The sequence below is a fragment of the Acanthochromis polyacanthus genome, chromosome 9, assembly GCF_021347895.1.
Source record: "Acanthochromis polyacanthus isolate Apoly-LR-REF ecotype Palm Island chromosome 9, KAUST_Apoly_ChrSc, whole genome shotgun sequence".
In the NCBI taxonomy this organism is placed as follows: Eukaryota; Metazoa; Chordata; class Actinopteri; family Pomacentridae; genus Acanthochromis; species Acanthochromis polyacanthus.
The window spans coordinates 7,433,077-7,450,793 of NC_067121.1; the positions used below are offsets into that span (position 1 = coordinate 7,433,077).

The window sequence follows — 17,717 nt, forward strand, 5'->3', positions numbered from 1 at the left end:
AGCTGTCTGTGAGATTTGTGAATCAGATTTAAGCTTAAGTGAAGCACTAATCTGAAATTAAGTTGCAGTTTAAGAATTCAGATGTGTAAAATGTGTATTTTCTGTTGATGTGTGCTATTAAAGGTAAATGTAAAATACTAAAGCATTTGCTGTACCTCAGTGTTTGCTAGAAATCACAACTGGCAGTAAATAAAAAAAATAAAAAGTACTGTAATTGTTTTGTTTTAAGTCATACAAGATGCTTTTAGTGCTGATCAAATTTGGTATTTTATCAGAATGATTTACTAGTAGCACATCTGTCTGGTCCCTCTTTTTTATTCTAATGGATTTTTTTTTAAATTTAAAGTTGCTTGCAAAGTTGTTAGACTAGACTGTAGATTTCTTGATATTCTTCCTGCTTCTGGAGACTCTGGGAAGCAAATTAGAAGGAGAGTCCTCGGATGTATTTTTGTAATTATACTTCATACGAAATTCATGAAAACAAACGACAAACTAGCTGGACGACTGAAAACCCAGCCGTCTTTGGAACCCTGCAGCTCAGGCAGATTTTACAGCAGAAACTTCATTCAAAGGTTACATTGGTCACAAAGCTTTGATTTTGCTTCATTTAAATCCATGTTTTAATATCTTTTTGGTTTATATGCAGTCACAGTTTAAGTTTTATAATTTTTTTGAAAATCCAGAATCTTTCTTCAATTTTTGTCTGAGTAAATTTATAAAAAAAAAATGCAGTTAACCTTGTTTCCTTCCCCCAGTTTCTCTTCTGCATGAAGAATTTATACATAAAAATGGAGGAAATTTTGGTCTTTTTCACCCACTGTGAGTCTCACCGTTGTAGGGTTTACATTTTTTTTGTAAAGCACCTCATAAAATCCCAAACAGTGAGTCTCTTTAAACTGCCACCAAATCTGCGTAAAACAACGTACAGACATGAAAATGCATCAGCTGCTTCAAAACGAGATCGTACTTCATGTGGTGAAAGAGTTTTTCTGATACGATTTATAGTTTTTGAGCTGTGGCCGTTTGTTCGAGGGTTTAATGCTCAGTCTGGCCGCTCTACTCACTGCAGACAGCCAATGACTCCCAGCTGATTGGCTGACTGAGGCACTTTCAAAGCAAAAGCCCAAACATGTTAAAAGATACTGCTGTAAGTTACACCTTTGTGCACTGACACGCTTGTTATGACTCATTTTTCTCCCCCTGTTCCGATGAAACAGACGTTATTTGACTTTACTGTACAAACCTAGACGAAGGGAAGTCTGCTGCAGCTTCACCCCCTTTTCTGCTGCGAAGGATGCAGGAGGTCGCCATGGCAACAGGCAGCAATTCCCATCCACAGCCTGTTGCGTGCCGCCTCCCGAATTGCCGTCACATGTTGTCGCCGTTTTTCATTTCTCCGTGAAGCTCCACTGCCGGCGTACGAACCTTTGTGTTTTCAACAAACCTTTTTCCTGGTTCACGCGAGAGCTTGTCCAAGGCAAGACGAAATGCGGTTTCTTGTGCTTTGGCTTCACTAATGGGATGCAGGGATGCAGAGTAGAGAACACTTGACTGGACTTGGAAGCCTCGGCGTGTTTGTTTAATGATTCCTTCCAGTCGCCGGCGTATTCGCTCTACGCCTGTCTGATTAGACTAATTGGCTGTCGTGGGCGGCAGTATTGATCAAAAGTGTGCAGTCTGACAGGCCTCCGAGGGAAAATTGCTGCAACTGTTCTCTGATCAGCTGCTTTGGAGCCACATTTCTGTAAATATATGAATAAATGAAGGAAAGGTCACAGTGATTCATGTGACTCGTGCCATAAAATTGGTTACTGATCGGTATTATTTATCTGGAGGCCTGTTTTCTGCAGCTGGCATTTTAGAGCAGCAAATTGGGATAAAATCACTTGTAATCTTGTCTATATTATACTCTTAATTGTCTCCATTTTTTGTTGATATTTAAGTAGAATGTTTCCAAAACTGTTCCATAATTAGTATTTTTTATGCCATTTTTTTTTTTGCGTTTAAGGTTCCTATATTTTTCTAAATATATAGCACATATCTGTAAATGAGTGATATTTCCACTTAGCCAGTTTTTTTTGGCAAGGATGTCAAAGATGTAGGATGAGGATAGATTCAATACACAGTGGGACAAAAACGTATTTAGTCAGCCACCAATTGTGCAAGTTCTCCCACTTCAAATGATGACAGAGGTCTGTAATGTTCATCATAGGGACACTTCAACTGTAAGAGACAGAATACGGGAAAAAAAATCCACGAAATCACATTGTAGGATTTTTAAAGGATTTATAAATTGTGGTGGAAAATAAGTATTTGGTCACCTACAAACAAGCAAGATCTCTGGCTCTCACAGACCTGTAACCTCTTTAAGAAGCTCTTCTGTCCTCCACTCGTTAGCTGTATTGATGCCACCTGTTTGAACTCATTATCTGTATAACAGACACCCGTCCACAGCCTCAAACAGTCAGACTCCAAACTCCACCATGACCAAGACCAAAGAGCTGTCAAAGGACACCAGGAACAAAACTGTAGACCTGCACCAGGCTGGGAAGAGTGAATCTACAATAGGCATCAGCTTGGTGTGAATAAATCAAGTGTGGGAGCAATTATTAGAAAATGGAAGACATACAAGACCACTGATAATCTCCCTGGATCTGGGGCTCCACTCAAGGTCTCATCGCGTGGGGTCAAAATGATCATGAGAACAGTGAGCACAAATCCCAGAATTACATGGGGGGATGTGGTGAATGACATGCAGAGAGCTGGGAAGTATCAAAGGCTACCATCAGTAATGCACTACGCTGACAGGGAATCAAATCCTGCAGTGCCAGACGTGTCCCCCTGCTTAAGACAGTACATGTCCAGGCCCATCTGAAGTTTGTCAGAGAGCATATGGATGATCCAGAAGAGGACTGGAAGAATGTCATGGGGTCAGATGAAACCAAATTAGAACTTTTTGTATAAACTCAACTCGTCGAGTTTGCAGGAAGAAGAATGCTGAGTTGCATCCCAAGAACACCATACCTACTGTGAAGCATGGGGGTGGAAACATCATGCTTTGGGGACGTTTTTCTGCAAAGGGAACAGGACGGCTGATCCGTGTTAAGGAGGAGCTTCACCCGGCTGAGTACTAAAAATGACCAATGTTGAAAGTTTTATATTGCACACACTTTTTAAGATAAGGTATGCAACCTGTACATTTTTAGAGACCTCTAAACACCAACTTTACTGTGAAACCATTTTTTTTTCATTTTGAACAACTGGATTGAAATTAAGTGCCGATTTCTCAAAACGTGATTTTCGGACACACATAAACTGCCCCTTAATTTATCTTCTTACGCTTTTGACCAAATAATCCCATTTTTGGCATGCTGGTAGTATAGGCTATGTAGAATGCACCTATTGGGCATTTTTTTGATTACTTCATTCTATGCTGAGTTATATACGAAAATCTTTGTAGCAATTGTTTCGTTTCATTACCATGGTAACCACAGTAAAATATGACAAAATGCCTAATAGGTGCACAGGTCCATACTTAAAGTACTACGTGGTGCATTGGCATCATTTTAGGTTAAATATTGCATGAGATTTTGCTTGGGGCAAATACAAGATGTAATTTCGGGTTCCATAATTCAGCAGTATTTAATTTCAACCCAGTTGTTCAAAATGAAGCAAATTTGGTTTCACAGTAAAGTTGGTGTTTAGAGGTCTCTAAAAATGTAAAGCTTGCATTCCTTATCTTAAAAAGTGTGTGCAATATGAAACTTTCATCATTGGTCATTTTTAGTACTCGGCTGGGTGAAGCTCCCCCTTAAGGAAAGAATGACTGGGGCCATGTATCGTGAGATTTTGAGCCAAAACCTCCTTCCATCAGTGAGAACATTGAACATGAAATGTGGCTGGGTTTTCCAGAATGACAATGATCCCAAACACACCGCCCGGGCAACAAAGGAGTGGCTCCATAAGAAGCATTTCAAAGTCCTGGAGTGGCCTAGTCAGTCTCCAGACCTCAACCCCATAGAAAATCTGTAGAGGGAGTTGAAAGTCCGTGTTGCCCGGCGACAGCTCTAGAGGAGGTCTGCATGGAGGAATGGGCCACAACACCAGCTACCGTGTGTGCAAACCTGGTGAAGAACTACCGTAAACATTTGACCTCTGTCACTGACAACAAAGGTTATATTACAAAGTATTGAGCTGGACTTTTGTTATTGACCAAATACTTATTTTCCACCATAAGGATAAAGCGGTGTATAGAGAATGGATGGATGGATGATTTTAAATACAGTAAAACATTTAATTTTGCAGTCAAATGTTTTAAAATAACCAACTCTTCGTTAAATTGTTTGTTTTTTATGTAGACATTATTTACAGTTTTGGATTGTTTCGGTTTTTTTTGTGTTAACATGTAAAGTGAAACTTATTTTTTTCTTTATATTCACAAAACAAGGAACATCTGAGTAACACATCTTGCAAGTACAGTTAAAAACTTCTTTTTACAGTGAAAGAAATCTAATCCCACCACGCTAGATGGGGAAATCCGAGAATATTTATCTTCAAACGTAAACCTTAAAAACTAAAAAGACTATTTGCTTAAGTTATTGTTTGAATTTGCTAATTTTCCATTAAAAATCCAACCTCCAGTCTCTATTTTTTTGGTAAATTGCTTTTTTCCCAAGGTGTGTCTGCATGTTTTAATTTCAAATGAAGCCTCCAGAAGACAAAACCACCAGAGACACCACACAGAGCAGCTAATTATTCTTCAGCACTGGCAGCAAGAGTGAAACCAGAGAGCCAGAGGCAGCCGGTGACACGTTTGCAGGGAATTTCTTGACTTTGCTGCCACTCTGAGGCCAGATATCATTGATCTTGTGGCGTTTGGTCAGTGACAAGATGGACTCGTGCAGGACCCCAGAGGTGACGCATCCATTAAGACGTCTTAATCCAGTTCATTAGGCGGGACTGAGCTTTTCTGCTTTCACTCAGCGTGTCCACAAATGCACAACAACTCTGTAGGAGAAAGGATTCCATCTTCCAGCATATTTGTGACAACACAGACACCCTGCACATACAGTAACCTGCATTAAAACACTTCCAAAGTCACCGCTTGGATCATGAGTGCTTAAACAAATTTAGTAAAATCGTCCATCAGGCTAAGCTAAATTTCCTGCAGCTGCCACGTCAACATCTTGCCAGTCCATCTCCTCCATCTTAATACTTCTGAGAACGGCCTCCTCCTGCTCTAATCTGCACCATAAATCACAGGAGGACACGCCTGGTGCTGAGTTATGGCCCTCTGGTAGAGAACTGGGATAAACTGCAGACTCACATATGCATGACTATAATCATGAGGGATAATTCAAGATGTTCCTCCAGGAAAACAAGAAGAAATGGACGAAAACACGTCCTGTGGCACAGAGTGTGAATGTTAGTTTGTCTTTGTTGTGCTTCGCTGTGGTTTAAATGCGGTCTTGTTAATGGAAGATGCAAGTTTAACCAGTTAGTTGCCACAGTTTACCTTTAATTTCCAGACATCCGGATGAATTTTCAAAGAAATCTGTTGCGTGGCGAGAACAGGTTGTGCCAAATCAAGAGTCCACATTTTACCAAAGATTACGCCAGATTACTAACTTCTACTGCTGTTTCTTCATCAGCATTCAGGTAACAAAACTTAAAATGGATTATTTCATTACGATTTCTCAACCAGAGGCAGGTTTGGGAGGGTCATTCGTTGAAGTCAATGCAAGCATTTCCTTTCCTATGTGGTGAAAATCCAGTTATATAGTGTTTTGTGGTTGTTAAAATATACATTGTTAAGTTATACAGACATTTATTAGAGCTCAAATCCCCTCACAGCTAAACAGCCTCCTAACTTTACAATATAGGGAGAGTTTTACTGAACTGCTACGTTCCAGCTGAAACCTACATTCGTCTCCATTAAACTTTGTATAATTCCACCTCCTGACTGCTTCCAGTATTCAGAATGAGCAGCTTCCTCACAGCCCACCAGGTTCATAGGTGATGAGTCATTCCAGAATTGGACATTTTACATCCCACACATCAAATTTAAAATAGTTCATGTACAAAATACTAAAACATTCAGTTGTTGTGTGAATTTACTTGTCCTGAGACCAAATCTAAAAAATAGGAGAAAAGAATGTTTGAAAATATTTTTAAAAATACTAAATAAATCTGTAACATCCCCTAAAATAACATTTTTTCTCCTGTCCACACCCCAGATGAACAAATTAAATCTAAATAAAACAGTTAGAATGAAACTGAAATCTCAGTTTTTTTGTATTATTTTTCTCATCCAACATTTTTTAATCAACATAATATTTTAAATAATAATTATAATGCATGGAACATGTGTCCCACAAAAACCCTGTTAGCATAACCTTTCTAGCTGGTAGAAAATGAAAACAGTGAATCACATGAAACGCTGGAATTAACATCATCAGACGGTTCACCTGAAGAGTTATGTCCTCTCTTCTATGTTTCAGATTTTCATAACATTTTCAGCCTTAATTGAATGTCTCACTCTATCTCATGCATCCCTGTTGTGCATATTATCAGGATAGAACAACTTCTTTTCACTTTTTCTTCTTTTTTTTTTTCTTTTATCAGTCAGTTTGTCCTCTTGGTCAGCAGTAACAGCTAGCTAAACATCTAGCTTCTACTGCTGAGAAAAAGCTAACATTAGCATGGATTAGCAACCCTGTTACTGTGATTAGAGTAGGGTTATCAAACAACAAATAAAACACGGAATAAAATGCCACCATTTATAAATAAGCTGAGCCAATCAAGCCTTTGATAGTTTATTACCCATTATTGATGAATATGGAGCAGAAAAGAGAAGGTTATTTTGAAACCCAAATGTGCTCCAATTCTGGAATCACCCCTAAATTGATCTGAAATTAGATGAAATAAATCCCAAATGACTTAAATTTTTCCAAAATTGATCCAAAATGACAGAATCAATGTCTAAAATGACTCAAATGTGTCCAAAAATGAAATTAATTGTGTCCTTAATGACTACAATGTTCTTAAAATGACTCAAAATGAGTCTAAAATGACATAAATCTTGTGAAAAATATGAATAAATGACTTCCACTTATCCAAAACTTTTAAAATGTGTCAAAAATCAAGTGAAATCCATCCAATATAACTAAGTTTTTCCAAAATTAGTCCATAGTGACTGAAACTTGTCCAAAATGCATTGATTCAGGCTCTTGTTAAAAACTTGACTTTAGCAGAGCAAAACCTGAGGATAAAACCAAAGTTACCGTGTTGAAGTTCCTGTAAAATAAAGGTCTCCAAGTGTCACAAGAATTAAATGTGAATATCGCTACTGTAGCTCTGGATTGGTTTAATTACGAGGCATGTATTCAGAGGTGATGCAAAGATGGAAGGATGTGAAATAAAGGGAGACGATGAGGTTTAATTTTTCTCCCTAAACAAGATTTTTATGCAAACTTTAAAAATGAACACAAAGAGGTAAACACGTTATTTTTCAGGATAATTTCCTTCTTCCAGAAGTCCAGAGTGACTCATAATTGTAATCACATCCTGGCAGGACTGCGTCATTTCACAAACTCATTTGTCTGCATTTTCCACCTAATTTGTTTAACAACAAGAAACGGCTTCAAGGAAAATATGGCGTTTGGGAATAATTGGGAAGTTTAGTCAAATTTGCAGCATTGGACTCGGTGAATGCTGCGTCTTTTCCGCTCCTCTCCTCCTCCAACATTCGTCACGTCTTTCCCTCATCGTTGTTTCTGCAAAACACAGAAATGTTTGAGAGTAATTACAGCGGTGCAGAACAGCCGCCGGTCATCCTCAGCCGCCTGCTAAATGGAGCTTGTAGTTTGATTGAAACGAGTACAATGACGCAGAGAGTATTTATAGAAAAGAGGCACGAATTTCCATGCAGTTGTTCTTCTGCAACATGCGGATAAGTGACGACGTTCACAAGCAAAGACAACACAAACACACTGAATTTAAACCACATCCAGGAGGAATTCAACTCAATTAACCTGAAATACATTAATATACACTGTTTGTTTGTTGAACAATGCACTTTTATTGTATAGATTTTACCAGTTTTGCTTAATTCCTGCTAATATGTAGGTAAAAATAGTGATGTTCAGATCTTTTGCAGTATTGAAAGTATCAAAAATATAATAATTTCACACACATTTGTCGCTATTTGAAAGAAAAATGATCTATATCAAGGCCTGAAAAATGGGAGCAAATTTTTAAAATGTTATTTTGCTGATTCTCCGTGCTTTATTTAATTTATATCTACAAAAGTCACAGATGTTGCACTTCAAAAATCTGAATTTTTACAATTTTTAATGGTAATAGTTTGTTCTTTTTTCAGTTTTCAGCCATATTTGCTGTATTTAAAACACCTAAATGTAATTATTTTACAGCTAATTGCTGTTATTTGGAATGGACAATGAAGTTTTTAAAACAATAGGTTTCCTAGTTTTGTTAAATTACAGATAGTATTGAGTACACATAAAATTTATCTGAAAGAAAAATGATGTATATCAAGGCCTGAAAAATGGTAAAAAAAAATGTTTCAAAAATGTAATTTTTTGATTTTCTCTGCTTTATTTAATTTATAATATTCAAATGTTGTACATAAAAATCTGAATTCTTTCTTTTACAATTTTTAATAATAATAATTTGTTCTTTTTTCAGTTTTCAACCATAAAATTACACCATTTTTACTGTATTTAAATCAGCTAAAATAATTATTTAACAGATATGTGCTCTTATTTGGAATGGAAATGATTGTATATTAATGACTGAAAAATGGTCAATAATGTGGTTTAGCTGTTTTGTTTTAATAGGTTTTTCTTGTTTTGTGAAATTCCAGGTGAAGTTGAGTACAATCACAGGAAATATATTAATTCACATGTTGACTGTAAAACAAATTAACCTGTAAAATGTTCACATCAATTACACTTTGTTCTTTTCCAACTTTGTTACTGCAAAACACAATTTTTGTTGTATTTAAATCAGTAAAAAAATTCTTATTTTACATATATTTGCTGATGTTTGAAAGGCGATGTTTAGCAAGGACTGAAAAATGATAACAGTGTTTTTTCACTGTTATTTTGCAGATTTCCTTTTGTTAAAGTACAGATAATATCTCACAAAATCACATAAATAGTATCGATTTCTATGTTGACTGTGAACAACAAACAACACTGACAAAAAATCAGACCCTACCTGTAAAAACCTTTAAAATAATCAGTATTTTTACAAACACTAATTCTTTATTTTCTATATTATCTTCAGTTTTCGACCATAAAATATCACTTTCTGCTGTATTTCAATGAGCTAAAAGGAATTATGTGACAGATATTTGCTGCTATTTGGATCATTTTATTGAAATGAAACCAGGTAATGTGCTCAGAAAACAAATCTCTGACACTGCACCACATGAACATGAGTCTGGATTATTTGCTGTCTGTTTCTCAGCTTTGATAATGTTTATGATTTGACGGGTGAAACGTGCCGTCTGGTTTGTGATGCAACGTGTTTTTCAGAATCTTGCAGCGAGTTCTCAGCCTCAGACATCAATCAAAGAGTTTAATTTTCTCCAGACCGCTGCTGTAGATCAATAGATGCTGCCACTACGACTAAAAACAACTCCAGGTATTGATCTGTGTGTCTCAGAATGCAGACAGATGTGACGTGAATTCCATTTTTAAGGCTTGTATTCCTTCTTGGAGTAAAAGGTTGTAAACACAGCTGGAGCTGCACTAATGTGCAGCAGGTTTGAGTTGACTTTAAGTAAGTTTATATCTTTGAACACATAAAGAAGATGTCCTGGTCTGATGAATCATGTTTTCTTTTACAGAAAAAAAACACACAAATCATGCTGGTATCTCACCTTGGTCACACTGTTCTTCTCCCAGCCGTGCACATTGTGGCAAGTAAACAAAAGTACGAAAATAAATGCCCCCAACTACTAATTTTTGTCAAAAAATAACCAAGACTAGTTCAAAATAACTAAAAGTGATCTAAAATTCCTAAAAATTTCTCCAAAATGCGTCCAAAAGTTGGTGAAATCCGTCCCAAATAACTAAAACTTATCCAAAATGCTTTACAAATTGTCCAGAATGATGACTAAATTAGTCAAAAACATACAAATAGAAGAAAGAAGGTGCAAAAATAACATGGCCTCATGTGCACTGTTCTGCTTCTAGCTGCACACATCATTGCAAATACACAACACTAGACTCAAAATGTGTCTACAATGACATAAATGTTGTCAACAATTACCCAAAAATAGTCCAAAACTACTACAACTAGTAAAACTGGCTAGAACTTTTCCAAAATTCCTAAAAATTGTCGATATTGTGTCCAAAATTAGATAAAATCCATCCAAAATGACTGAAATTTATCAAAAATTGATCCAAAGTGACTTAAAATCAGTCTGAAATGACAGAAATCTTGTCAAAATTATTTTTCTAAATGTCCCAAATGACTAAAACTTATTCAAAATTAGCCCAAATTGTGTCACAAATTAGGTGAAAATGACCTGAGTTCATTAAAAATTAGTCCAAAATGACTAAACCTCGTCCATATTTCATACGAAATTGTCCTGAATGACCCCAAATTAGTCCAGAATGTGCAAATAGAAGCAGGAATGTGCAAAAACAACATGCCCTTGTGTGCACTGTTCTGCTTCTCGCTGCACACATCATTGCAAATACACAAAACTAGACTCAAAATGTGTCCACAATGGTATACATGTTGTCAACAATTACCTAAAGATAATCCAAAACCATTGGAACTAGTACAACTGACCAAAACTTTTCTAAAATTCCTAAAATTTGTCTAAATTTGTCTGAAATAAGATATCCATCCAAAATGACTGAAGTTTATCCAAAACTGATCCAAAATGACTCAAAATTAGCCTAAAATAACTTAAGTCTTGTCAAAATTAATTTCTATATGTCCCAAATGCTTAAAACTTCTCCAGAATTTCTAAAATGTGTTAAAAATTATGTGAAATCCATCTAAAATGACTGACTGTAAGTTTATCCACAGTTAGCCCAAAGTGACTAAAACTCGTTCATAATGTATAAACATTTGTTCAACGTTACTCAGAAATCATGTGTTTGAGTGCATCGCTGTCCTGGGGACCATGTGGCACCAGGATGCATTATGGGAAGAAGACAAGCTGGTGGAGGCAGTGTGATGCTTTGGGCGGTCCTCCATCCATGTGGACGTTACTTTGACACATACTGTACCATCTCCCTAAGGATTGTTGCAGAACATGTCCACCCTGTCATGGAAACGGTATTCCCTGATGGCTGTGTCCTCTTTCAGCAGGACAATGTGTTGTGCCACAAAGCAACAATGGTTCAGGAATGGTTTGAGGAGCACAACAGCTAGTTGAAGTGTTTACTTGGCCTCCAGACTCCCCAGATCTCAATCCAATCCAGCATCCGACAAAACGTCCGATCCATGGAGGCCCCACTAACATCTCAGATCCCCACAGCACGTGGAGTCCAGGTCTTGACGGGTCAGCAGCACAGTATTAGGCAGTTGGTCATAATGTTCTTCCTGATCGGTGTGCATGTGAAGGTGGATAAACTAAAAAGATTGCATTTTTTCACGCAAACCTGATTAGCTTCATTAGTTTCTTTTTTATTTCAGAAGCTTCTTTTATCAGCATCGTCTCCTTTTGCAGACATTCACGGTGACTTTCTTGTCACCTGAAATTCACTTTAAAAAAAAAAATCTCATCCAAGCTCATCATCGTGCATGAAAATACTCCGGTTTATTTCTGTCCTTTGACTCATCTTTGTACACGCTTTCTCAACCTGCGGCTTCGTTTAGTGAGACGGCGTCCTGCTGCTCTCCTGCTGCTCACATTAACTCGACCCACTGAGTGGCTTTTTACAGGGAAGCATGACCGAGTGAAACGTCACGCTGCATGGTACGCCATATATGTCAATAAATAAAAGCACAAGAGGCCAAAGATTGGATTATTGTAATTATAATGATTAATATGGATTAACTTGATTTGAGCTTTACCAAATGTGCCTAAAACTCGTGGAAACGTCACTGAGCACATCGCAGAAAATGTGTTCTTTTGTAGTTGTTTCATATTTAAATAAGAAACACATTCAGAGAGCACAGTATTAAACCAAGGCTTACAACAAATAGAATCTTTAATTAAAAAATGAGCACAGGCGTGTTATGCACGTGTACGATATGTACGGATACCGAATCGCGTGACCTAAATATGTAGCGGGCGGAGGGAATTGATGGGACAATTTAATCAATTGTTCCTTGTATGATTTCTGATGGATAAGTCCTGATGAGTTCGCAGGGATGGATTTGCAGTAGGATCACAATCATGTGATCGTCAGCAGGCAGCTGTTCACTTGTTGTCACGGTTACAGTGATGCCATGCCGCTGTCTGTGATGATAATGAAATCTTTAACAAATCTGTGGATCCTGACTTTAAGCTGCACCACTGCCAAAGTCTAATCACCTGGTCATTGTTTCATTTCTGACCTTCCCCGAAAATTTCATCCAAATCTGTTGATGTGTTTTTGAGCAATGTTACAGACAGACAGACAGACAGACAGACAGACAGATGGCAGTCATCACAGACTGCCTTCGAGGCCAAGAGAAACTGAATTTATTTTTCTTAAAAAAATTCAGGTTGTTCATACTTTTTTGTAAAAGATTATTCCTTATACGTGAACATTTTCAGAACATACTTTTTTGCACTAAAACAAAGGAAAAAAGTTGAAGTTGTTGATAATTATCGGTCATTATGCTGTGATTTCAGTGGTCTGGCCCACTTGACATTCACACCTACAGGCAATTTAGAATAATCAGTTGACCTCAGCATGTTTTTGGACTGTGGGAGGAAGCTGCAGTACCTGGAAAAAAACCCACACATGCAGAAATATCCCGGAAAGGCTGGGATGCGAACCGAGGATTTTCTAGCTGTGAAGCTAAAGCGCTAACCACCACGCCCCTGTGCAACCCCTAGAAAAAAATGCTAGATAAAGTTTTTCTATTTACGTTTTTAATTAGTTTCCATACTTGTTTCCTTTCCCCGTAAACACTGCCTGCAGTTCAGCTGAAAAGTGCCTGAATTTTTGTGGCATGACTGTTGGACACAGTGGAGCCGCTGGTGACTTTTCAGTTGTGCCGAGAAGAGAAGAATTTTGTGTTTTTTACTGAATCTGATCAGAGTGAAAAGTTTATGCTTTTCCGATTTCTTTTATGAGAAATGTCGAATAAAATGATTTTGATGTAAGCTCAGATTTGGCTTTCTTTCTTGACCAAAAATTGAACAGTTCTGTCTGTTTTTACACTTCCTTGCTCTGATAAACAGCTGTCTGAGTTCAATAATGTTCAGTTTACATCACAGCAGTGTCTTAAACGCCGTCACAAGAGCGAGTGCTTGTTGTTGCCTCGTGAACTGTGTGAACTGTTGTCAGCACAAAGTTTCTATTCCTCTTCAGGTGTGAGAGTCTGCAAATAAAAAAAGAGCATTTCTTCCAGCGACCTCAGTGTGAAACATGCGTTGGTGGGTTCTCCTCTGAAAGTTTGTGTTTGTGTGCCGACAGATGGAATGTTTGGGAGGTGTCACTCTGTTCCGGTGAAGGAGGTTTACACCTACGATGTCTCCCCGTCTGTGGTGCAACGATTCAGGATGCTGCTGGAGAAGCTGTCCAACAGAGGTACACACACACACACACACACACACACACACACACACACACACACACACACACACACACACACACACACACACACACACACATGTTTGTTTTTCTATACCGGTGGGGACTTACCATTGACTCCCATTCATATCTAACTCCTAACCCTTACCCTAACCCTAACCTTAACCATCACCAAATCAATGCCTAACCCTAAACAAACGTTTTTGCACTTTTACATTTTTTATTAACAACAATATGGCCAAGAAAACGGTGTTGCCACCCGTGGGGACCTCATTTTAGGTCCCCACCGTAAGACAAGTCCCCACCTTTATAGCAAATAGTCAGGTCAAAGTCCCCACCGGTATAGCAGAAACAAGTACACACACACACACACACACACACACACACACACACACACACACACTATGTTTTTCTATCGTTGTGGGGACTTACCATTGACTCCCATTCATATCTAACCCCTAACCCTAACCCTAACCTTAACGCAGACCAAAACAATGGCTAACCCTAAAGAAAGTGTTTTTGCACTTTCAGTTTTTTCAGTAACAACAACATGGCCAAGAAAACACTGTTTAAACTTGTGGGGACCAAAATGAGGTCCCCACAAGTGACATAGTTTTTGGTTTTCCTATACTTGTGGGGAAATTTGGTCCCCACAAGTATAGCCAGCACCTGACCACATACACACACACACACACACACACACACACACACACACACACACACACACACACACACACACACACACACACACACACACACACACACACATGTTTGTACTTCTATCTTAGTGAGGACATCCATAGGCGTAATGCATTTCCTAGAGCCTTACCCTAACCTTAACCATCACAACTGATTGCCTAACCCTAATCCTTACCCTAACCCTAACCAAACCTCAATTCATACCTGTTCTCTAAAAACAAGTCTTCACCCTTAAACATGGCTGTTTCAAAGTGAGGACCGGCCAAAATGTCCTCACTTTGTAAAAATGTCCTCACATTGATAGTTAAATGCAGAAAATGGTTCTCACAATGTAGCAAGTACAAGTACACACACACACACACACACACACACACACACACACACACACACACACACACACACACACACACACGCCTACACACACACACACACACACACACACACACACACACACACACACACACACACACACACACACACACACAGTACTTTAGCTTCCGATCTCCACCTCATTATTAGCTTTAATTTTCGAAATATATATAATGAGATAATAATAATAATGATAATATATATTACAATATATTACAATATACATTACAATAATAATTTATTTTTCCCTATTTTCTCATGTATTTTTCTACTGAGTCAAATCCACTCAACTTCAGTTTGACTGATATTATCTCAAGTAAACAATAAAAACTCTGAACTGAAATGGGAAACGTGTGGAGTCATTGTTAATTTCACTTTTTCACACTTTTTTTCACTTCTTTTCGTTGTTTTAAACTGACTTGTTGGCTCAGTCCACTCCTGTCATGTTGTCTGACTGTAGCTTACTCCTATACGTAATTATGCACAACTCGAACACTTAACAGCATTTACTGTTTCATCAGAAATTCAGAATATATCGGCGTTTCATCGGCAAAACTCTGGCCGATGATGGTTATTTTGAAAAGGGCGATAATCGAGCTGATTAATCCGTCGAGCCTACTGTTTACCGTCTTCCTGTCCGAGTTGCTTGGTTCTGCCGCTACCGGATCAGCTGCCCATTTGCGAGTGTGCGACAGCAAGTCTGCTTGGACAAACTGCCTGAAATGCATTTCCAGAGATGTTTCAGGGAGTCATTCTGCGCTGCAGATGTGTTAATTGTGTTGAATTTTTTAATCAGATTAATCATGATGATGGATTAATCCATGTAAACGCTTTAATTTTGACAGCCCTAATATATTTATAATATTATATAACTTTTGAATCTTGAATCTATTTTTAATTGAACCACGAGAAGGAGAAATGAAAGGTGATCCTTGATTAATTAGTTGACGGTTACATATTCAGTGATTGTTTTTGATGTACAGTTTTGTACATCACACCAAGTTTCTCAGAAAAAAACCCGCAGCCCTACTGTAACTTACATTTCTTTCTTTTTCGTTTTTATTTCATCTTATATGCCTCATACACCTCCTGTATTCCCTGCATCCTGTCTGGCAGGCTTCTACATCACGTGTTCTGTATCAGAATTTAAAATAAAATTCAGGAATTTTGCGAAACAAACTGGTGAGAAAAGTCTGAAAAAACTTGGAGTTTATTTCTTTTCTTGGAACACTTGAGCTCCGACTTAATCCCATAATGCACCACAGCAACTGTTGCAGCAACCTGTTGGTCAACAAGCTTCTAGAAACTGAGCTCTGATTGGCTCCTGCAGCTGATGCAGCTCGTGATGAACGTGTTGCAGGTTTAGAAAGTGGTTCCTCTAAACTCATTCAGACGTTTATCAGGGTTAAGTGAATGAGGAGGCAGTTTGTTTGAATTTTCAGTTTGAACAGCCAAGTTGTCGCCTGAACAAGCTGCTGATGGTTTGCTGATCCACCAGAGGGAGGCAGAGTCCTGCGGTTCGTCCCTCTGGGTGCCTCCGAATGTTTCATCCTCTTTCATCATGCAAACGTCCCTTTGAACGACCGGTTCGGCCTGCAAACCGCTCAGGAGAGAATGACTTTCTTTTTGTCTCTTTTTTCCACCGTCTTTCTTTTGAACCTGGTTTGTTTCACTTCCTCTCTTCTCCTCTGCAAAAACAAAAACAAAACAAAACAAAAGAGCAACCAACAACAAAAAACTGCTCCTCTGGTTTATTTCGGTGAATTGGCACTCAGCGGGAGAGCCGGAAATATTCTGATTTCACAGAATAGCAACAAATTTGGAGGCATTTGTCTCCAAAGTGAAATGAATTATGCAAATGAGACGTTTGGCAGCAGCCATTAGGGAGGACAAAACTTTAAAGACACTGAAGCATCTGCATTTCAGGCCTCTGGAACGATATCACAGTTGGTTTTCTCCTATTATTATACACTCACTGGCCACTTTATTAGGTACACCTTGCTAGTTACAAGTTGGACCTGCTTTTGCCTTCAGAACAGCATTAATTCTTGGTGGAATACTTTCAAAAAGGTGTTGGAAACATTCCTCAGATTTTGGTCCATATTGACATGATCACACAGTGACATCCATGAGGCCAACCTCCTGTTCCACCACATCCCAAAGGTTCTATTGGGTTGAGATCTGGTGACTGTGGAGGTCATTGGAGTACGGTGAACTCATTGTCATGTTCAAGAAAGCAGTTTGAGATGATTTAAGCTTTGTGACATGAAGCATTATCCTGCTGGAAGTAAACATCAGAAGGTGGTCCACTGTGGCCATAAAAGGATAGACATGGTTAGCAGCAATACTCAGGTACACTGTGGTGTTGGTCAGTTGGTACTAAAGGGCCCAAAGTGTGTCAAGAAAATATCCCCCACACCATTACACCATCAACAGGCTGAACTGTTGATACAAGGCAGGATGGATCCATACTTTCATGCTGTTTTTGTCTAATTTGTTTGGTCATTTTGAATCTTTTTGCTGTTTTATTGTCTATTTTTTTTTGTCATTTTCAATCGTTTTTGTTTTTTTGGTCTCATTTTATCTCTTTTTAGTCTCTGTTTGTAGTTTATTTGGTCATTTTCAATCACTTTTATTCGTTTTGTCATTTTCAGTCTTTTTTATTATTTTTCGTCTCACTTTGGGCCATTTTTAATGTCTTTTTGTTGTTTTTTTGTCGTTTTCAATCTTTTGATTTTTTTGTCTCATTTGTGATCTTTTTGTTGTTTTCTTGTCTTTTTTTGCTATTTTCAGTCTTTTTTATTGTTTTTCGTCTCATTTTTGGTCATTTTCAGTCTTTTGGGGGTTTTTGTCTCAATTTTCTCTTTTTGTTGTTTTTGACTCTGTTGGTAAACGACACTCGGGACACTTTTT

General features: G+C 38.0%; 1 protein-coding gene across 2 annotated transcripts in view; it reads left to right on the top strand.

Annotated features, from left to right (window-relative positions):
- LOC110963949 (receptor-type tyrosine-protein phosphatase N2-like) overlaps window positions 1-17,717 on the top strand; it is a 280,181-nt gene that overhangs the window by 24,413 nt on the left and 238,051 nt on the right. The window contains exon 3 of one of the 2 annotated variants that reach the window (XM_051953002.1): window positions 13,620-13,733. The exons of the other annotated variant lie outside the window; for it this stretch is intronic. Within the exon in view, the coding sequence (XP_051808962.1) occupies window positions 13,620-13,733 (114 nt within the window). The remainder of the gene's footprint in view (window positions 1-13,619; window positions 13,734-17,717) is intronic. 2 annotated transcript variants of the gene reach the window in all.